This window comes from Myotis nattereri (genome assembly GCF_964212035.1).
Source record: "Myotis nattereri genome assembly, chromosome: 8".
NCBI classification, from domain to species: domain Eukaryota; kingdom Metazoa; phylum Chordata; class Mammalia; order Chiroptera; family Vespertilionidae; genus Myotis; species Myotis nattereri.
This window is the reverse complement of record NC_138083.1, coordinates 42,775,054-42,798,621: the sequence shown is the minus strand read 5'-3', so window position 1 is coordinate 42,798,621 and position 23,568 is coordinate 42,775,054. Positions and strand designations below refer to the sequence as shown.

General features: G+C 43.9%; 1 protein-coding gene across 1 annotated transcript in view; it reads right to left on the bottom strand.

Moving 5' to 3' along the window:
• Positions 1-23,568, bottom strand: part of ZNF532 (zinc finger protein 532) — a 93,717-nt gene that overhangs the window by 44,396 nt on the left and 25,753 nt on the right. The window contains exon 3 of the mRNA XM_081097115.1: positions 3,918-6,274. Coding sequence (XP_080953241.1) covers positions 3,918-6,257 — 2,340 coding nt within the window. The 5' untranslated portion in view covers positions 6,258-6,274. The remainder of the gene's footprint in view (positions 1-3,917; positions 6,275-23,568) is intronic.

Sequence of the window (23,568 nt, the reverse complement as noted above, 5' to 3'; positions counted from 1 at the left end):
AATATGTCCAACTGAAATCTGACAAAGGTGCAAAAGCAATTCAATGGAGGACAGAAAGCCTTCTGGACAAATGGTATTGGAGGAAGAGGACATGCATGGGCAAAAATAAATAAACAAGCAAGCCTCAACCCAAGTCTCCTACCTTTTACAAAAATTAACCCCAAATAGACCACAGGCTTAAATGTAAAGCCTAAAACTACAAAACCTTTAGAAAAAAAATAGGATAAAAATTTCAGGATCTAGAACAAAGAGCTCTTATAGTTGAACAAAGGCACAAGCTATGAAAAAAAAATTGATAAACTGGACTTCATCAAAATGAAAAACTTGCTCTACCAAAGACCTTGTAAAAAAAATTTTTTTAAAGCAAGCCACAGACTGGGAGAAAAGACTTGCAACCACATATCCAACAAAAAAGACTAGTATCTAGAATATATCAAGAATTCTTAAAACTCAACAGTGGGGGGAAATACCTAATCTGAAAAGGGCAAAAGACATTAAGAAACACGCCACCAAAAGGATATACAGATGGCAAACAGACGTATGAAAAGATGTTCAAAAGTATCAGCTATTGGGGAATCGCACACTAAAACCACAATGAGCTATTACTACACAACTATCAGATAGAGAAAACAGAAAAACACCACCAAATGCTGACAAAGATGCAGATATACCAGACCACTCAGAATCTGCTCGTGGAATATAAAATGGTGCAGCCACTTTGGAAAAGAGGTGTTTTTTTTTAATATAAATATGTAATTACCATATGACCCAACCATTGCATACCTGAGCATTTATCAAAGTGAAATGAAAACCTATGTCCACAAAAAGCCTGTACACAAATGTTTATAGCAGCTCTATTCATATTAGCACCAAACTGGAAAAAACGCAGCCATCATCCATCCTTCAATGACTGAATGTTTCAACACCCTGTGGTACAACCATATGATCGAATACTATTCAGCAATAAAAAGGAATGAACCACTGATACATGCAACGACTGGAAGAATCTCCAGGGAATGATGCCGAGTGAAAGTCAATTTCAAACGGTTATAAATGGCCTGGCTCCATTTATACAGCATTCCTGAAGTGAAAAAATTAGAAACGGAGAATAGATTAGTGGTTGCTATGGCTTAAAAAGGGGTGGGGTGGCTCTAAAAAGATGAGAGATTCTTGTGGTTATGGAAATACTCTATATTGACTGCATCAATGTCAACATCCTGGTTATGATATTACTAGAGGCCCGGTGGGGGCTTCCCATCAGCCAGCCTGCGCCCTCTCACAGTCGGGGACCCCTCGCTCCTTACCACCCACCTGCTCGCTGCTGCTTAGCACTGCCAAGGAGCCGGAGAGGCTCCCACCACCACTGCTGCGCTCCCCAGCCAAAAGCCCAGCTTCTAGCTGAGCAGTGCTCCCCCTCTGGGAGTGCACTGACCACCAGGGGGCAGCTCCTGCGTTGAGCATCTGCCCCCTGGTGCCCAGTGTGCATCATAGCAACCGGTCATTCTGGTCGTTCTGCCGTACTGGTCACTAAGGCTTTTATTATATAGATTCTGTATTTTGTTACCACTGGGGGAAAGTAGATAAAAAAAAGTATACAGGATCTCTCTGTATTATTTCTTACATGATTCCAAAATATTCAAAATAAAAGGTTTCATTTAAAAAATGGAATGATTTGAGAAGACCTGGAACATAAGCACAGGACACTTCAGCATTACCAGGTAAGATTTTGAAATCATCAGGGTATTCTAAGTAGATGTTGGGCAGGAGGAAGGGAGAGGGGGATATCCTTGCTGCCAGTCAAGTAACACACCTTTCTCTAGACCCAGTTAAGTCAAAAGGCAATGAGTAAGGGCTGGTGGACCTGTTGGTCTTGCTGAGGCCCCAAGGTCACACACTTGAACCTTCAGAATCAACAGAGGCAGCAGGGCCGATTCAGGAATCCGTGGATGACTCTCAAACCAAATCCCCTGTGCAAACACCTAAGGAACCCTACCCAGGAGAAACCTCGGGCAACTGCAGGCACAGTATCTAAACTGCCCTGGGGTCCCGTTCAAGAAAGGACGGCAGGGGTGCGAGGGCTGATGTACTCTACTCTTTCTCAGTTCACCTGTGAGCTACCGAGAGGCTCAAGGTCAAAGGAGAGACGGATGTAAATTTAAATCCATGAATGTCAGGGACAACAGAAGAAAGAAGGCACTCAGGAAAGACTGGTACCTGAGATGTCATTAGTTCAACCTCTAAATTTTGTAAGAAGTCACAGCAACAGTTCGCTGCTGAATGGCGTTCGCACTTTTAAGTGCTATTCCCAAAGAAAAAACTGTTTATATAAGTGGATTTTTTCCCCATTTGAATTTAAGTTCACAAATTGTGAACTGGCCAATGGTCATGTGAACGGCAAACTAGAGAAGATGAGATGAAGATTTTCTCTCTTCTTTCTCCTATTCTTCCTGTCTTCAGCCCCACCTCCCACTGCCACACCAGGGGACATGGGTGCGTGAGGACCACCGTAGCTTTGCTAACTTTGAGGCTAGTCCAGCAAGAGCCACAAGGATCCTACCAACCTCCTGGACTGTGGGAGAAATTTTAGGTGGGGAAAAGGCAACAGAACAAACAGAACTAAAGACGTGAGATTGTTTGTTTCCTGCTTCCTTTTAAGATGGAAAGAAACATTACCCTGTTGATGAAGTAAGGACAAGATAAGAGGGCGCTCATACAGAATCCACACATTCTCACTAGGACAAACTAAAGAGCAACATCAATCACCGTCTTCTTGAACTTGGTGGACACATGACTCTTTCGAGTGTTTTACTATCAGAGCCAATGAGACATTTAACATCCAATGCTGTAAGAATGTTCTCAAAACTCTTTATCACTTCCATTTCCACTAAACTGAAAACCCAAGAGAAAAAATTATTGAGGTATGCTTGATCTTCTGTTCTTCAAATTCAAAATACTGCAAAGAACTCAATTCAGTCATAGCCCTTGGGAAACTATCATGGGGATATTGGAGGCAAATAAAAAGAAAAATCGGTTTGCCATTGTGACTTCATAAACAGAAGTTTGAGTCCCCCTTCCAATTCTAGTATGGACAATAAATCACATGACCACTCTATGCTCAAATATGTTTCATTCAACATGTCCAACTACTTCCAAATGATAGGTATCATGTATTTGTAAAACACATTTATCTAAGAGCCGAAAACTGTCCATGGAGAAAAGCAACGATAGGGATAAGTTGGCTGATGTCCATTGTGAAATGTATTTCACCAACATCAACCTGTACTTCGCTAAAACAAAACAACAAAAAAGCTGCAAACAAATGCAAAGGTATCCTATTTAATGGTGATAGGTTTCCCACTCGTAGCTTAAATTGACTGTATTAAAAAATATTACTGAATATACTTCAAGACCAATCAGGCAAACCATAAAATGGGTACCAACTAGGTATGTTTAACTATAAAAGACAGTAATTGTAAGTAACAACCGGAACTTTTAAAATACCAACATTGTCACTAATAATCAAGGAACATTGGTGATGCAGCCTGACTCGAACCCTTAATTCAATGGGATGATACTATAATTAGCTAGCTCTCGGATTCCCTACATATATTCCAATGATCCAACAATTAAGAACTCCTTTACTAACCCTAAATCTGAGGTGCCATAACTCAACTAGTACATAGAGTTTCTATCTGTTTAGGAGAATCAACTTCCCCGAAAACATTCATGTTTCACCATTGTTCTGTTCTATGAAAACAACGCTTCCTCTCTCGTCTACGTGCATTCATACATCCACAAGCATCCACACACCCCCTTCCATTTAACTGAGCTCCCACCCCCAAAATCAAGGGCATTGTATAGAACACTCATGTCTACAGATTCATCACGGAAACACCAAAATGTAAATGATACTCTACTTGTCCACTCGTATCTGCAGCCTGCTGGAAATGCGTAGCCAGCGATGTCTCGTCCTGGAACACTTCGTTGCACTCCAAACATTTCAGACTATGCCTGCAGAGCTTGGACGGGTCTTCGTCTAGAGGCATAGCTGGAATGATGGGCGTGCTTGAAGGAGCTGATATGACGGTCCCAGTTATACCAGACTGGATTTTGGTTACAGTGTGTGTGCCAGCCCCCACAGAGCTTGGCAGAGCGGAAGATGAAGCAGAAGTATTGCTTGTTGGAGAAACAATCATTTGATCTGCTGGGACGGGCTTTAGAATCAAGTGGGAGCACTGCATTACCACCCCCTTCTCCTTGTGCCCGCGGGCATGGGAGAGGAGGCTGCACTTGTTGTAGAAAACAAGGTTCTTTGTACAGTGATTACACGTCACCTCGATGCGCACACTGCGTCTGTCGTAGTGCTGAGTCAGACTCTTTTCCAGAGCGAAGGAGTCACCACACTCCAAGCACTTGTACCCGCGGGTCGGCAACGTGATGCCTGCGTTAGCAGGGGGACTGAGGTTGGGGATGTAAACTGGAACGGGGTTGACACTGCTCAGCACCTTGTTGAAAGCTTCCACCACAGAGCTCTGCAAGGAGGACACCACCTGGACTCGAGAAACTTTTTTGGGTGGTTGTGAGACAGCTGCATTGATTATTGCCTGCTTTATTTGCTGCTGAGGTTTGGTTAGCACTTGGCGGAGCTCAGAGGTGGCCTGGGCGCCCTGAGGCAGAAGGTTAAGGTTGGCGAGGTGCACAGTCTTTGGCACGAGTTTGGCATTGGCCAGGCTGGATGCCGGCACCACAACGGTTTGCTGCTGGATGGCGTTAGCAGCTTTAATGATGGCGCTGCTGGCGCTCTGAACAGAGGCAGCAGATATGACTGTGGCTTTGACCGTCGTGTTGTTAGCAAGCTTCAAATTAATGACTTGAGATCCCGCTGTCTTCACAGCAGACACTGGGAGGAAGGCAGTTGCCACGGGCTTGATAGTGACCTGCTTGGGGGTCAGCTCTGCAGGGGCAACTGCGTTGGTGATCAGAGCAGACTGCAGAGGCGCTCTGGGGGGAGAGGCAAGGACGGCAGCTGCAGCTGGAGATGACAGAAGCGACGTCACAGAAGCCATCACGGGCCCTGTATGCTCAGGCTTTTTTCCAGAGTCGAGATCAACTTCTGGCAATACTCTTGTCACTGTTCTCTTTATTTCCCCAGATGACGTCTTAATGGTTTTGATGCGGACTTTGGGAATTGCTGGTGTCGATCCTGCAGGGGACGACGGAGATCCCTTGCTACTGTTTTCACTTGAAATGCTCCTGGGGCTATCCGGCTGCTTCAGAGACACCTTCTTCGTCCCATCGATGAGACTCTGGGACTCAGGAGATTTTTCAATGGCTCTAGGACTATCATTGACTTCTTTTGGTAATGGAGAGGGTTCCCGTGAATTGGTCACTGGCTCTTTACTGGCGCCTGAAGCAGCCTTTTTAGCACTAAGAGCAGCGATGGCAGCTATGCAGGAAGAAAGCTTGGAGGATGGCTTTGACCTTGACGGAGCCACGCCGCCAAGGGTGGTGTCGTTCTTCTCGGTGCTCAGCTTCCCGTCATGGACCCTATTTTCAAGCACCTTTTCAGAGTTTTCCTTCAATTTATCCTCCACTTTTCTGACTTTAAAAGGTTCATAAACACTCAGATTTATAGAATTTGTTTCTGTTTCTCTCTTGACAACTTTGTTTTTGTCTACATTGCCTGAAGTAGAGATTCCAGTTTTGCTTAAGTTTTCTCCTCCAAGTGCCTTCAGTTTATCATAGTCCTGTTGGGAAACAGACCCCGTCAACACATTCGATCTAAAGCTCGAATGCAAGTCCTCTTTATCAGGGGGGTCATCCACCTCTATCTTCTCATCATCGTCAAACTCTTCAGCACTTGAGATAGGGCTAAACTGGCTGAAAGCGGAGTCTTTTAGAGTCACCTCTGAGGTAGGCACATCTCCTTTCAAGGACTTTGACCCATCTTTACTGTAGCTGTCCAGAGAGGATGCTGTGAGGAACCCATTGTGTAGGCCATTGCCCGTGGGGTGGCCATCTTTCTCTGAGCCCTCAGAGGAATCAATGTTCCGAACATTCTTAACAATAACACTGACGCCCACGTCAGAAGAGGATGGCGTGTGGGAGTCGTCCTCTCCATGAGCGTTCTGCTTGATGTGGCTCTCCTGGTCATCGTGTCCAGATTCAATAGCTGCTTTAGGATCGACCATATCTGGGATGTCAAATGCTGCCAGGAGGTCATCAAAGTCTGGGGTCTTCATATCCCCCATGGTCATGAATTTGATCAGATGTTCTGTTAAACAAACAGAGTAATTCCATCAGCAACTGGCATTTCGTAATGAGGAGAAAAATACCCTCTAGGATTTATATCAAAACAGTGATGATTACCAAGAAGAGCAAGTCAGTAACTGCACAATTATTATAATTACAGAAAATTCTGAGTCAAAGTGAACACATTTTCAGAGGATATACGGTATATTAAGCCTTGATAATTGTACCTTCAAAGGAATGCCTCCAAAATGCCGCACACCACATGATCAGTGTGGCACCACTCTAACAAGAATAAAATTGATCAAAGCTCTTATCTTAAGAAAAGCAGGTTTTGGTGTAACAACCAGAAAATTTATCATTTACCACTGGATTCATTACACACAAAAAGCTACTTCAAACATATTTTGATCTTGACGGCATTTACTTCCACTGGCAAAATCATCACTATTATAGTCACCATTGGATTTGGGCTATCAAATTAAAAGAAATGTATTACAATAAAAAACAATGACAGATAACCATTTACCCACAGGAGAAACAAGCATCCCGGCCCACCACAGCACAGCTACTGCTAGTCAAGTTCCATCTAGGACTTTTAAAAAATCCCTCAGGTAGGCGCTGATTCCATCTGTTTTTATTTAATCCTTGTTTTCTCTACTCTGTTAGGAAAAAATACCATCCTGGCAGAAAAGCCCAGCATCCCTTCCTTGTCCCTCCCTAGCTCATGGGTTTTAATGGTTGAGGTGACACATAACTGTTTCCTAATTACCACCCTTCGGACACAGTTGTGCAAGCAGCTGTGGCAACTGAGAAAGACCCCACCGTGCAATGACACTCAGTGCAGACCTGAGGACTGCAAAGCCTGGGAGGGCAGGCGCTCTCTTTTACCCGGAGATGAATATGGGTGCATAACATTCTACAGAGAAGTGTTCCCATTTGTGTCCACAAAGCCTTGGTGGGAGGACAATTTTAGAAAAATGGGCACAGCTGTTACTAAAGATGAAGGATACATAAACACATGAAGTGCCAAGGGTCTCTAAAGGGTGCCCTTTACCCACTGCAGAGAATGCATGATCGTGGGGTTCAGATAAAACTTCCGCTGAAAGAGAGATCTTCATCCTCCCGAAGGCCCAGAGCACTGCACCTCATGCTCCTTTCTGGTATGTACTACAGTGTGTGCACTTGTCTCTTACCTATGGGCCTGTCAGCACCTGTCACACCGCAAATGCCAGATAACTAACCCGCCACAAGTCAGGGGCCAGAACACTAGATTTATAACAGAACAGGTCTGGAGCCAGCTCTGAGACCCTAAGAAGTGAGGGAATCTTTGAGCCAGTTCCTTCCTTTTACAGTGGTGGGAGGGAGGCAAGCATCTAGGAAGAGAAGGAAAGAAGGAAAGGGAAGAGGGGGGATGAAAAATAGGAAAGGCAAGAACAGGAGGCAACAATCAAGGTCAGAAGACAAGAGGGTTATAACTGATTTTTGGCAACTTTCAATGGAAAAATTAGCCTAATTGATTCTTCAATTTTTCTGTTATTCCTCCTTTAAATCACTAAGAAGTGTTCTTCCACATTTTAAAGTAATAATTTACTTTCTTGTACAACCTGTAAAAGATCCTTCATCCCTAAGAAAAGTGATGACACAAAGGTCAAGGTTGAATTTTCACTCAGGTGACAACATACATACCAATGAGAACTCCATAAACTCATCATCAGCTGCTAAGACACCCTCAGCATACTCACTCCCTCTGGGACACGTCCAGACACTTCTAAGAATTTGGTTGGGAAAAACTACTGATGAAGATTTAATAAACACTCACGTAAGGAGCTGGAGAAAAAAAATCACCTTCCACTCACATGTCTCAGTTAATGTAGACCTAAAGAAGCATCACATTGCAGTTTCTAAATGGAATACTCACAATAAAACCACTGTCAGCAAAGCATCCCTGTGGTCTATCTTTCCCAATCACGGTGATCCAAGTTGTAGAGCAGATTTCAGAGAACTCTGCTTTCATAGAATCATGACCCGTGCCCAACCCCAGCACTTATCCACAGCTTGGACCAAGCTCTGGAAGTCACAGTTGTGGTTGGGTCCTCTAAGTGCCTCCATCCTTTCTTTACAGCTACCCTGGATGTATGTCATTTGCCCTCTCTTTATGCAAAAGATGTCATACAGTTTCACATCATTCATCCCAGAGGGCCATCAGTTCAGAAGCAAAAAGAACATAAGAGACAATTCAAATACTCATAGGTAGTAGGCCCAAGACATAACCATAAGAAATGATAAAAGGTCACCACATGAAACCTTGAATGACTGGCAGTTCGGATCAGCAGAGCAATACTTGGAAGATCAACACATGATTCTTAGTATCTCCTTCTCCTGTTTACATGGTGGGGACCTGCCTGACCTGTCTGTGCACAGGTGCCCCAGAGCAGGAAAAAACCTTTAATCAGTGGTAGGATGTTGCTCACCATGCTGCCTGTATCTTTTCCTATCTGCCCAAGTAAAGCAGAGTTAAGGTTTGGGAAGCCCCAGCCTGCAATCCCCCCAAGGGGTTGAGAAGACATTCCTGATTCAGGAGGAACTCTGTTCTCTGTAGTAATCCAGCCACCCTGCTGTCTCGATCTCCGGTTTCATCTTTTCCTTTCTCTTGAGGGAAAAGGGTAAACCCAAGGGTAGAGCAATGAGACACCCTTAGAGGTAAGAGGGAATTAGCTGTGGTTTAAAAAACTAAACCTCCTAGTTCACCTGATGGAATCCTGACTGACACGTAAAAGTGCACAACGGGCATAAAATACTGAGTGCAGGGAGTGGAGGCATCGACAGTGCATCACACTGAAACCCAAGACCATACCGTGTGGGTGGAGTTGCCTCTCAGGGTTGTAAAATTAATGTAATAAATACCGCTCTCTGTAACTTCACACTTCTTTTTTGGTTTATAGAAATGTTTTTCATACCCACAATCACATCGTCCTATTACCCATTACCTTCCCACATTTGGGAAGGCAAGAGCAAATTTTCCACTTGGGAGAAAAAATAATTTTAACTCCCACTTCATTTCTCACTTATGTGAAGTACAAAGAGAAATGTTTATGTTTGCAAATTCTCTTAATTTTTTTCCCAATTCCTAAGTAGTAATCTTTTAGAAATAGATTCCTTTACTTCAAAGCATTACAAAAATAAATCTTAGTCGTCTCTTAAAAAATAACATAAAAAGACCTCAAAATTTGAGCTTCTCTTGGCCTCAAGAGCTTGATTTTCAAACAGAATTAGCTTTAGTCATTGTAACAATGTCCTTCATTTCATTTATATGCTGTAAAATATATCTTCCTTCAAAAGCACTTACAGTCTTCTAATGTAAGGCTAAACCCCATTTCAATAACCTGTAATTCACTAATAGATTTGTGTTCAAGGTAGAATGTCCTGTTACCCAAAAACATTGAAATATCTGGGGGAAAAGGCTAGGCCTGTTTACAGAAAAGGAAATTGAAAGATCTCAAGTGTGTCATGTGATCTCTTTATTTCCTCCTATGACACAGACAAAATATTTCCTTTCCTACCAAAGCCTCTTAAAATTACAGAAAGCTGTTTCATCTTTGTTGGCAAAAGTCAAAAGTTATCAAGTCAAAAGAAAGCCTCAAGAAAAACCTATTCACCCCTTACTTATACTTACGGTTTGCAATAAAAAAGGGAGGAAGACTGTTCATAGAGCTGTTTCCCAATTCCAACTGAAGAATGACAGCGTGAAAGGCTCAGGCATTACTTAACCATGGACGCTAACTTCAATAATCCCAAAGAGACATGCCCAAACCCAACCAAGGTTCTGCCTCCAAAATGAATACACAAGGTCATTCTGAACAGTGAAAACACATCAGCTTCCCCATTTAAATGGAGAAGCTAACATTTGCTTTACCAAAAGTCAATAAATTCTAAATCCTAAAGAAAAACAAAGTCTATTGGCCATCATGACAACACTAGAGGCCCGGTACACGGAATTTGTGCACTCGGGGGGGTGGGGTCCCTCAGCCCAGCCTGATCCCTTTCGCAATCTATGAGCCATCAGTTAGACATCCTTTGCGCTGCCGCAGAGGAGGTGGGAGAGGCTCCCGCTGCACTCACCAGCATTAAGCCCAGCTCAGCGCTTCTGGCTGAGTGGCACTCTCCCTGTGGGAGTGCACTGACCACCAGGGGGCAGCTCCTGCGTTGAGCATCTGCCCCCTGATGGTCAGTGCACGTCATAGCAACCAGTCATTCCACCATTCGGTCTATTTGCATATTAGCCTTTTATTATATAGAACTAGTAGCCCTGCACACGAATCCGTGCGCCAGGTCGCTCCCACCCTCCTGTAGTTTCCCCCGCTCCCTCCTCCCTCTCCCACCCCCATAGCTTGCTGCCCTACTCCCTCATGTAGCTCTCCACAGCCCACTTGTACCTAGCTGGCCCACCCTCCTGCCAATCCGTGATGTGGTCATGATGCACTTGGTCATTATGCCTTAGGTGTAATGGCTAATTAGCACATTCCTCTCTTATTATATAGGATTATACACACTTTCCATAAAATAAAGGTAATAATACTATTATTCTTTTTGGGGTCTATATCACTTTTTTTTGCGCAGTATCTAGACATTGAAGCCCTCAACAGATTAATGATCTAATTCATGTTTCTATCCTTATTATCTTTCCTTCACATATAACATGTTTTTATGACATGTTAATATTATGCTATGTTTACCATTTATTTTGTTCCTCACTGAAAATGAGTCCAGCACCCATTTTTAAATGTCTTCGAGGGACTGGTTTCTCTGGCCTTCCACACTCAAATTCTTGTTGTTCCCATTACACTAGTACACAGACCTTTGAGCTTCCTCCATCACCAATCTTTTCATCTTTTGCACTTTCAGGGTTCTCTATCATTACATCTCTTCAACCACAAAAAAGAAGGAATGGAAGGGAGGGGAGGAGAGGAATCACATCTCTTTCCTGCTGACCTTTTGCTTCTGCCCCACTTCAATCTGAACTGCTGATGAGTCCCTGCCATTGCATTCCAAATACCAAGCAGGTTCAACAACACAGGCCTGCCTCATGCTTCTTCAGTTTTCCTAAACCACCTGGGAATACACATCAGTTTTGAGGTGTGTGTGTGTGTGTGTGTGTGTGTGTGTGTGTGTGTGTTTGTTTTTTTAAAGAATCTGATCAGCTACTGAAGAAGGTGTTAAGAACCTCTGCCTTGCCTCTCTCTAGGAAAGTGGGTGGGGGGGGAGGAGACTGGGTCCCAAAACTGATGGATACTTGGGTTTCAAAATAATAATAATAATAATACAAACACATACATATACATACATGACTGTCTAAGTGTGGATAGTTTTGAGTAATAAATAATAATAAATCGAACTATGGACGGAATATAAGAATTACATGTCATTTGAAGGCCCCTACCAAGTGACAAATGGCAAAGAAAGTGCTCATTTTATCTTTTGTCCTCCACACCAATCAGACCTTGAGTGAATCTTGACAATCAGCAAGCACTTTGTAGGTCTGTGAAGAATGGTGTGACACATCATATCATCTTCCAGCCCCGTGGGTGGGGACCTGATTACACTGCCCCCAAGGGCAGAAGAACATTTTCTAAACAGCATATGCATGGTAGCACACCATCTGTGAAGACAGCTCGTACACAGATGAAATGAACAGAATATGCATTTTTTAAATTCTGTATGCATTAACAAGAAATTAGTAAAGATCTCCTGGCAGCTCAGTTGTTTAGAGCATCGTTCCAATATGCCAGGGTTTCGGGTTCAAACCCCATTCAGGGCACATACACGAGTCAACCAATGAATTCATAAACAAGTGGAACAATAGATGGATGTTTCTCTCTCTCTAAAAAGCGATAATTAAAAAAAAGAAAATAAATTAGTAAATACAATTGCTGTGTGCTAGAACAGACATCTACTTGTTTAGTAAATAGACATTACTATACAGATAACTCAGCAAGGTCAGGTGTGTTCTTCCTCAGCTAATACCTAATATTCCTGATTGGAATAGAACTGATATGAAAGTTCAAGCTGCTTCTGGAAATATAAACTCAGAGTCATGGAAGCAGGGCACAACCTTGGGAAACACAAGAATAAAACCAGCCCAGCCCTTCCCTGTGGCTGTTCACTCTTACCTCAAAACCTCCCCTGCCCTCCTCTGTCCATCATTCTCCTGAGAGGACCAGGCCACCACAGCAAATGATCCCTACACACCCCTCAGCCTTATCAGCTCAACCTGCAATTCCTGGCTTACTTCTCACCCCCACTCCCACCCCACCCCAGCTCCAAGCATTCTTAGGTCTAAACAAAAGCTCAGCCATAAAGAGAGCCTTTGCTTTGTCCCCTTGGGTTCTGCAGCTGCCAAGAAAACCTCCAGAGAAGGCTGTGCAAATCCCTGCTCCGTATTCCCTGGGAGTCCTCAGTGTCACTTAAGCTCCACAGTCCTCTTCTCAGTATTAACTCCCACCCTGCCAGGAGACAGGGGCTGTTTCTAATCTTTTCCTCTTACCTCCTGCACGCCTTGGCCTTTTTCTTCCTGAAGTCAACCTCCAAGACAATAGGCCTCAGGCAGGCCCTCTCTCCACACCCTTCCTTCCTACAGATCTTGTTGGGTCCTGCAGTTGGCCTGTCCAAGTTGATCCTCGTCCATGAGCTTGTCACCCTCCTCCTGTGCCTTTGATCAGTCCTATCACCTCTACCTGCTGGCATAAAAAGACCTCCCTCAACCTTCACCTGGTGCTGTCTCACCAACATGCTGCCTTCGAAGTCAAGTTCTCGACCCATGGGACAAATCCTGCCCCTCCCAGCTCCTTCCTGGCCCCTTGCAATCCACTCTCCAATCCAGAAGGAATTGGGGGGAGTGATGGAATTGTTCTGTATCACAATTGTGGGGGTGGGTACACACTTGTTTGCATTTGTCAAAACCCAGAGAATTTATTGCATGTAAACTGGAGGGGAAAAAAGCAACCAAAAAATGAGGGAAGGCCCAAAATGAAAGACCAACGAGAACAAAGAACCTAACTATATTACAGATGAACAGCATAACCATGCTGAAGAGAGTAGGGGAGAAAAGAACTAACCAAAGCTATTTTGGAGAACAAAATTCTGACTGTATATATACTGTGGAACAAATCAAGTTTGTAATCTAGTTAGCAGTATTATACCAATGATAATTTTTTTCAGTTGTGGTGTGTTATAACTATGCCAGGCAGCTAGGGAAAACTGGGCAAAGAGAACATAGAAACTCTTTTATATCTGCAACTTTCCTAGGAGTAAAAATTATTTCAAAATAAAGTTAGATGCAATTTAAGAATGTAAAGCTACTAAATGAAATACAGCAAGTCTCAGGACACTCCCCAAAGGGCCCATTCCCCTTCTTTGCTCCCTGCGCTTATGCTGTTACCTGTGGCCTTTCAGCCGCATTTCATTCTCCAGCCGACCGACCATCCTTCCTCCCGTGCACTCCTGCGCTTCGCAGCACTGCCACGAGCTGACTTCTCCCTGACTCACTGACTGTGCCCCTCTCCCTGGGGGGTCCCTTCAAACCTTCATCTACCTTTGCTCCAAGGCAACCTCACAGCTCCCCTGGTCACGACAATCACATATAGTCACGGAACTCACTAATTTCTACATTCAGCCCTAATGCTACCTTAAGAGCCACCTTCCCGGTTGCTAGCTCTATATTCTGCTTGGCTCTCCCAACCATCTGTCAAACTTTCACCAAAGCCCTTATGTTCCCTCCCAACCTGCTCCTCCTCTAGTCCCAGCTGTGTAACGTCAGCGACACAACCTTCTTTAGGAAAAAATTGGAAACCCTCAGGCAGCATTTCACACACTGCGAGGCAGAGACAGGGTTCTGAAGGACCCACTTGGCTTCCCACTAACACAAGACGAAAACAGTAAATGCTGGATTGTTCTCCGCTGAGCAGACTGCTCTCAGGTAGGGCAGCCTGTACTGTGCAAACAAATATTATAAATCTCTGGAAAGAGGAAAGCAATAGTTCCCAAATTCTGAGCTAAGCACAGGTCATTTTTTTCTGATACATGAACAGAAATGCCAAAATGATTTCCTCAAAGGCGCCACCAATTGTTGTTGCCACCGTTATACATTAGTTACTTTAAATGCATCATGGTCCCCCTCCTTCTCCCCCCCGCCCCATTTAAATATTTATTACCTGACATCTAAGGCGGCAAACTGACAGCTCATTATATACAAATTTCTGTGTTACTGATTACAAAGTTTAAACTGTCTTCCCTATGGCTTGCTCACTAGTTGTAAAAGAAATTCTTGTCCAGTGAATCACAAATGAATGCATAGAAGGAGATGATGAATTTCCTATTTCCTTCTGCAGCTCTATGGAATAATCTACTGACCTACACTCTTGTTACTTAACTAATAAGCAAGCACATACACAACCCATCCATACAGCATCCGAAAATGAATGAGTTTCTGTGGACAAACTCTGGTGGAGAGAATGGGCTTTTAATGTCCCAGCTACAGGAGCACTAACAATGGTGGAGGGCACAAGGCCTTCCCGTGCTGTTCCGGTCCAGCACTGACATCCCCTCCTCCCTCTGGCTTCTTTGTGTGGGAAAGTTTTCCCCCTGAAAAAATGAGGATAACAGCATACATCGAACCCCAGAGACAAGGAGGGAAGGCTGATACTTAGATATTTAGAGGGAGCCTTGTCATAACACAATATACCACACAAAAAGCACAGAAAGCGTAAAATTCAAACAAGGAGTGGCCAGTGGCAGAGAATTTCAATGAAGGTTCTCACTCTTTCCATCCCACAAGCAGCCAGGAGACCTACCTGGCCAAGCAGGTGGCAGCATTCTGGAGAACAGTGTGATCATTAACCTTCCTCATCACAGAGCATCTGGATTTCAGCAAGAGAAGGAAAGAAGCTAAGGGGCAGCACTCTCAAGTGGGAGGAGGGTACTGAGGGGCCAAGGTGGGAGGCCAGGGCTCACCTTGTCCATCCCAGAACTCATGGGCTGAGATGTGAGCCCTGGTCACAGTCAGAATTAGAGGCTGAGACACAAACGACCCACCAGGTCAGAACTAGAGAGGCGGACAGAAGAGCTGCTCAGATCAGAGGCGCAATGGCACCATCCTCACCTGACCTCTGCCACCCAACGACAACAAAATTGAAATTTACAGACACAGCACTTCAGCGGGTGCTCCACTTCCCACAAAGAGCAGCAGCAGCCACCTTGGCTGAGTCACATTTGAAAGGACTCGGAGTCCCTGTGCCCTGCAGAAGGCGGAGCTGTCTCCGTCCTAGTCCTAGCTGGGCTGGAAGTCAGAGAAGGTGACCCCTGAGAGTCTTGCTTCCTCCAAATCCTCAGAACCCTTGCAAGTAAGTTTTCTCCAAGGGGGTCCCGAGAACCATATCAAATTCTAAGTTTTGAGTTTTCAAGGTAATTTTTTTAAAAAATCAATCAATAATTAATGTGATGTGAGGAACAAAAAAGAAAACATATGCCTCTATCTGTTTTGAGACATGGCGTAAAGAGGAGTATATTCATCTCAGCTTACAGTTTACTAACACTTAACAGCAGGGGTCCTCAAACTTTTTAAACAGGGGGCCAGTTCACTGTCCCTCAGACTGTTGGAGGGCCGGACTATAGTTTAAAAAAAAACTAGTCGGCTGCTAAGCAACAGGCAGCGGCGGCAAAAACACCCAGCGGGCCGGATAAATGTTTTCGGCGGGCCGCATGTGGCCCACAGGCCGTAGTTTGAGGACCCCTGCTTAACAGCAAGAAAGTGGTTCTCAGATAGGGTTTCCCATAAAAGACAAATATGGGGGAAGCAAAGAACAAAGGGGATCAAATATGTGGTGATGAAAGACGTGATTTTGGGTAGTAAACATACAATGCAATACAGATGCTATATCAGAATTATATGCTTGAAACCTATATCATTTTTATTAAGCGATGTTGCCCCAATAAATTTAATTTTAAAAACAGACAGATATGGAGGAGATAGTACATCCCAAAGATGTGAATTTTATATTTTCCCCATTGCCCACACTTTACTTATCTCCTTCATGTAACCACCTCACGGCTGTTGGCAGGCTCTCCGATCTCAGCTGGGCCGAAAACAAGGAAAGAGAAACTCAGATCTCTAGTTCCCTGTCCATGTTAGTTCATCTGCTTATTTTGCCTTGATGAAACCAAATGCTCAAAACTTAATAAGTTTTTAATATCTCCCTACGGTTCATGAATATGTAAAATTCTTGGAAACTGTAATAGAAGATACAAGTCACAGGCCAAAATATCATTGAACCAAATTCAATCCAAACTGATGCCCAGATTCCTATGTAGTGTCAACAACAGAAGTCAAAACACATTAAAAAAACAAAAAAAAAAATCAGCCTCACTCCCCATCTAAGGAATAACTTCGTATTGACCTAGACTTCTAAAAATCTGACAGTTCGCCCTAGATGATTTGGCTCAGTGGATAGAGCATCAGCCTGCAGACTGAAGGGTTCCAGGTTTGATTCCAGTCAAGGGTACATACCAATTGCAGCTGGATACCTGGTCAGGGTACTTGTGGGAGGCAACCAATTGATGTGTCTCTCTACATTGATATTTCTGTCTCTCCCCCTCCTTTCCACTCTTTAAAAATAAATGGGAAAAAATATATCATTGGGTGAGGATTAACAACAACAATCTACAATAATGAAAGCATAATATGCAAATCGACTGAATGACCGAACAACAGAACGACCATCCGGACGACCACGCTATGACACACACTGACGCCTGGCCAGCCAAGGCAGGTGCAATGTGATTGGCCGGGGGGCCCCACCATCGCCCCACAGAGGGAGGCCCAGGCCAGCCAAGCAATTGTGCCCCACACCTGTAGCCCACAGAGGGAGGCAACCGGTGGCTAGGGAGAGGGGGGCAGCAGTGGGGGCACGGCCAGCTGCCGGCAGCCGGGGGAAGGAAAGCCCCGATAGGCCCTGATTGCCGGCCAGGCCTAGGGACCCTACCCGAGGGGTCCCACATTGCAAGAGGGCACAGGCCAAGCTGAGGGACAGACACACACACACACACACACACACACACACACACACACACCATGCACGAATTTCGTGCACCGGGCCTCTAGTATAATAATAATAATTAATTAATTTAACAAAAATCTGATAACCATAAAACCAAATCTGGGCCATCTTGTGGAAAGAGCAGATAAGAAAAGAAAGTGAGTCATGTGAGGAGGTGAACCTGGCACCAGTGCCAAGACCAAAAATGGCAAAGACCACCTCAGTGAGTAGTTCAGTCAGTTAAAGCATCATCCTGATACACCAAGATTGAGCATTCGATCCCTGGTCAGCACATATGCAAGAATCAACCAAAGAATGCATAAATAAGTAGAACAACAAATTGATGTTTCTTTCTCTCTCTCTCTCTCTCTCTCTCTCTCTCTCTCTCTCAATTCAATAAAAGTTTTTTTAATGGCAAATACCAAAAAGTGAGGACTACCAAGCACCCAGTTCTTCATTTCTAGCACCATTCTCCACTAACAGGAATCAGGGGTCCTGGAGAAATGGCGATTCTAGGATTGGGCAGGAAATGCACAAAATGAGCCTGGAGCACCGGTGGTGCCAGAAAGCAAGCAAGAGCTCCAAAACCAACAAATAAAACAAGCAACATTGTGAGGGGCAGGTCAAAGAGACAGACACAGAGGTCAACTGAAAGAGCTCCCAATGGCCAACACTGGTATAATTGAGCAACAAATGAAACAGTATTAGATTATAATACAAAGTATAAAATAAATAAAAGTCCATACTGATGGAAATGATTGAATGGGGAAAAGCAGACAATTCTGTGCAGGCGAATTCCAAATACTTATGTAAATGCCCCGCCCTTATGGAGGTGAGTTAATGCCCACTCCTTAGTGACTTTCTTCCAAAGAGGACAGTTAGAGAAAGGGGAGAGGTAAGAGTAACTTTACAGTGGAGACAAACACTACCTCAACGAGGTGACCAAGGTAAGCACCAACAGTGGTAAGTCATACGAATGGAAGGTTCCCTTGACGTGATGTTAGGAAACATTGTCCAAGCCTAACCACCAGAAAAAAATTAGACAAATCCCAATGGAGGGACACTCCACAAAAATACCTGACCGGGTACCCTCATGAAAAACGAGGGAAGCCAACAGAAGCCTCAGGAGACATGAGGACTCGATGTCATGTGACGTCCTGGATGAGATTATGGGACAGAAAAAGGACATGAGGTGGAGACTGAGAAAATCTAAAAATATGTGGACTTTGGATCTTATAAAAAGTAAGACAGAAATGATGAATAGCTAAGAGGGTGGGGAGAATTAAAATGCGAAGAGCTGACAGGAGCAGAAGATGGGAACTGCAACCGTTCTGCTTCCAAAGGACATTGGTGAAGGGCACTACCAACAAGAGATACTTCCTAAGTGTTTCAATAACAGCTCTGGCTATGTGGACATTGAGTTCCCGTTTCATCCCCTTACCAATGAGCTGCTTCAAGGTCAGCCACTGACTAATGTAAACAACTTAGGAACTTTTAAACCGAAATTTACTAGAAACAGAATTTCCCAAGTTTGCATTCTCCATGCTATCTGGACACAAAATGATTCACAGGATCTTCAGCAATGACAGCCAGGCCCAGTCTGTAGCCAAACATGATAAATAATTATTTGGTTTCTCTTTCTGCCCGATGATGGGCAACATGACAACTCACATCACTGATAGTTTAATTTATAAAACAACAGCTTATAAAAACTAGGTCCCTCCTAAAGATTTGGTTGTATGGGCATGTGTAAGGAAATTAATCGTTTACCCCTCTTGCCATCCTTCAGGTATCGTATAACAAGGCCAGACTTTCCTTCCACAATAGCAATGTAACTGGGTTGTGCCGTTCAAAACATGAGCAGTCATAAAGGGAAACTACTGCTTTCTGGTATAATTTCCCGATCACATACTACAATTCACATGTATCACAAAACCAATGTAACTAATGGCCCACACACAGGAAAACAGAACAAGGTACATTTTTTTAAATTTATTGATTTGAGAGAGAAACATCGATTTGTTGTTACTCTTACTTATGCATTCATCGGTTGATTTTTGTTTGTGCCCTGACCAGGGATCGAAACTGCAACTTTGGCATATCAGGACGATGTGCTAACAAACTGAGCTACCCAGCCGGGCCTGAGTAAAATATACATTTAATTTTTTTTATTGTAATAAAATACACATACCATAAAACCTGCCATCTTAACTATATACAATTAATTTTTAAAGTGTGTTTTTATTGATTTCAGAGAGAGAAGAGAAAGAAACATCGATATGAGAGAGAAACATCAATCAGCTGCCCCCTACCAAGTGCCAGGACCAGGAATCGAGCTAGTGATCTTTGGGTACATGCGATGATGCTCAACCAACTGAGCCACACCAGCCGGGGCTATAATTTTTACATGAAGAGTATACAAAATAATAACAGCAAAAATGCTACCTAATATTACTAATTGAAGACATGCTGAGGAATAAAAACAATTAGTTGAGCTGTCCAATTGTAGACGGCAAATTTCTTTTAAAACCTCTAAAAGGCCATTTCTATATACATTACACACGTTATCCAATATTAAGACTTTAGAGTTCTGGTATTTATATTCACTAAACACCCACACTTCATACAACAATCACTTGCTTCAGAGACTCAAATCAAATTTTGTTTTTTCCTGAAATGTTTACTTAAAGTGCCTGGGGGACATTTATTGCCAGATATCCTACAATCGTTTAAAACAGTGCTTCTCAGCTTTCCTAATGCTGCAACCCTTTAATACAGTTCCTCATGTTTGGTGACCCCCAATTTCTTTGTTACAAATTGAACATAATTAAAGCATAGTGATTAATCACAAAAACAACATGTAATTATATATGTGTTTTCCGATGGTCTTAGGCAACCCCTGTGAAAGGGTCGTTAGACCCCCAAAGGGGTCGCGACCCACAGGTTGAGAACCGCTGCTTTAAAACATCTGCAACTGAACTCACCATCTACTTCCCTCTTTCCAGACAGCTATTCCCAGTCACTTAAACTAACAATTTCACCTCCAACTCTTCCCTTTCACCGAAGCCTGCCCATTTTCCTTGGCAATGTAGTTTGAATCCATCCTCTTTTAATCCCCATCCCTCCTCTAGTTTTGGACCATCTCATTCTACATCTAGACAAACATAACACCCTGGCTTTCTTCATCCTATCAGCCAGATTTGCCAGATCAGTCTTTCTAAAGCTCTACTTTAATCACATCTATCGCTCCCTCTATTAAAAATCCTCAAATCGCAGTAGCCTGTTTGGCTCAGTGGATAGAGCGTCAGCCTGCAGACTGAAGGGTCCTGGTTCGATTGTGGTCAAGGGCATGTGCCTCGGTTGCAGGCTCCTCCCTGGCCTGGGCCCTAGTCGGGAGCATGCAGGAAGCAAGCAATCGATGTGTTTCTCTCATACTGATATTTCTGCCTTTCCCTCTCTCTTAAAAAAAAATAAAAATCCTCAAATCACCTTTCAAATTAAGTTCAAACTCCTTGGCCTAATTCCAAGGACCCCACTCAGTCAGAGCCCAGCCAGCCATTATTTTGCCTCAGTCTCCCTTCTGTGGGTACACCTTTCCTTGTGGGCCACAATATGTCTTGACCCAGGATGCACACACACACACACACACACACACACACACACACACCAGCATCGGCCACGTATGAAGAACCCATTTCTCAGGTTTTTCTGAAGGAAGAGCCTCAATTTCCTCATCTTTAAAACAGGACTAAAAAATAAAAGAGAACTAATAGAAAAAATAATAAAAAAGAGAATAATAATAATAGCCATATCATAGGGTGTTGTGCAAGTGAAAACAAATTATATGGAAAGCACCAAACATATAGGCATTCAAATATTTTCTTCCTCTGTTTGTTAAAATAATAAAACAAAGTAGAAAAAAAAAGGAAAATGGAATAAATGTTTCTGAAACAAGAAAGTGAAGTAGGTCAGCCTGGACAGGTAGCTCGGTTGTTTGGAGTATCATCCAAATGGGCCAAGGTTGCAGGTTTGATCCCTGGTCAGGGCACATGCAGGAGTCAACCAATGAATGCATAAATAAATGGAACAAGTCAATATTTCTCTCTTTCGCTCTCTCCCTTCTTTTCCCTAGATAATCAACAAATTAAAAAAAAAAATTTTTTAAGTGAAGTAGGTCACCAGATTGGAGGGAGGCATGGAGGGATGGATGAAAAAGGTGAAGGTATTAAGAAGTATAAACTGCTTCTTATAAAGTCAACGGGAATATAAAGGGCAACAAAGAGAATACAGTCAACTAGAGGCCTGGTGCACAAAATTCATGCACTCGGTGGGCAGGGGAGTGTCCCTCAGTCTGGCCTGCGCCCTCTCACAGTCCGGGAGCCCTTGGGGCATGTCCAACTGACAGCTTAGGCCCGCTCCCCGGCAGTCAGACATCCTTAGCGCTGCTGCAGAGGCAGGAGAGGCTCCCGCCATCGCCGCTGCACTTGCCAGCAATGAGCCTGGCTTCTGGCTGAGCGGCACTCCCCCTGTGGGAGTGCACTGACCACCAGGGGGCTGCTCCTGCATTGAGCATCTGCCCCCTTGTGGTCAGTGTGCATCATAGCGACCGGTCATTCCGCTGTTCAATTTGCATATTAGCCTTTTATTATATAGAATAATATTGTAATAACTAAATATGGTGCCAGGTGGTGGGTACTAGGCCTGCCGTATGATCACTTTGTAAGGTGTATAAATATCTAATCACATTGTACACCTGAAACTAATGTGATATTGTATGTCAACTGTAATTGAAAAATAAATTTTTAAAAATAACGTGAATTAACAACAATAAAAAGGAAGTGAAATAGTTTGAGGTGATGATGATGGTTTGACCAAAGGAAGAGGAGCATTCTTGTGTTCCACCCAGAGCGATGGCACTGGTTTCTTATTACGCTTCATTTCATTTCAAAATGAATGGCCTTTGTCCTAATGTGGATTTGCCCCCAAGGCTCCTCTGGGGATCAGCCATTGGCAGGGTCACCTGGAGTTCACACATGGAAGGAGTACAATTTCCTCTTAAATGGAAGTAAAATTTAAACTCACAAAGCAAAATACTTCCAATGTCTTTCTGACTGTCCCATGACCCTTTTCTTAATTTCAAAACGGTCTTCCCAGTCAAGCATAACCAAGGCTGGCTGTGATCCCCACTGCTCCTTGCCTAACCCTGGCCCAGCCCCCACCTCTAGAGCATGCTCACCGCTGACTGGCAGCTGCCCAGACCAGGCCCCACAGATGGCTGACTGCAAGTCCTAAACCAACATTCTAGGAAAAACTACAGAAAAACAGCAATGGACAGACTGGGTTTGGAGAAAAGACAAAGCAAAAGTGGGCTATGCAGTTCTTGTCTTGTTGTAGAGGCATCTTCCATCGCCAGCTAATTCTCTGGAAAGTTGAATGGCTGCCCTTCCTGCTGGGAAAAAAGGGAGGCAGCCTTGGAGGTGAGAGAGGGGAAGACCACGGCCAGGCTAGCTGTGAAAGCAGGAGCCACACAGGAATCCCAAAGGTCCAGAATGGGGGACAGGGCTCCCTGCAGCAGCCCCAAGAATGGTTAGCACTCATTCAGGACTATCCCAAAGACCTTGCTAATGCGTGACTCCATTCCCACGGTGTAATCATCATTATTTACAACAGGTGCTGATGTTTGGCTGCCTTCTCTAACTGGTTCAGTTAGACCCCAAAACTCCATTTTCTAAAACTGCCCATAGAAATGCCCACCAAAGAGCATGAGAGCTATGTAAATAAATGCATGAGAGCTAGAGCTATGAAGTCACTGAAAGCAACAACTACTTTCACACAGCACCATAGCACAAAGCCTCCACTTCTTCAACTCCCGAGACACTTGGGGGCTGGATTCAAAGGCAGACCTTCCAGCTCCCAAGTCAACAACCAAATACTCTTCAAGCACTTGAAAATTGCTAGAAGCCAAGAGGATATGATGGCCAGTGATCTGGGCTTGGCAATTCCCAGCTCCAAAAGGTCAGAAGTTCAAGTCAGGAAGAGATATTAAACAAGGAAGAGGGAGACAGGGAGAGGAGGAGGGGACAGAAGAAGGAGGGAGGGAGGGAGGGAGGGGGAGAGAGAAAGAGAGAGAGAGAAAAAACAGAGGAGGAAAATTCCCATGTCTGTCAGAGGGTCCTTCAGTCAGTCCTCAGAATGCATTAGTAGAGAACAGGCACAATGTTATTGGTAT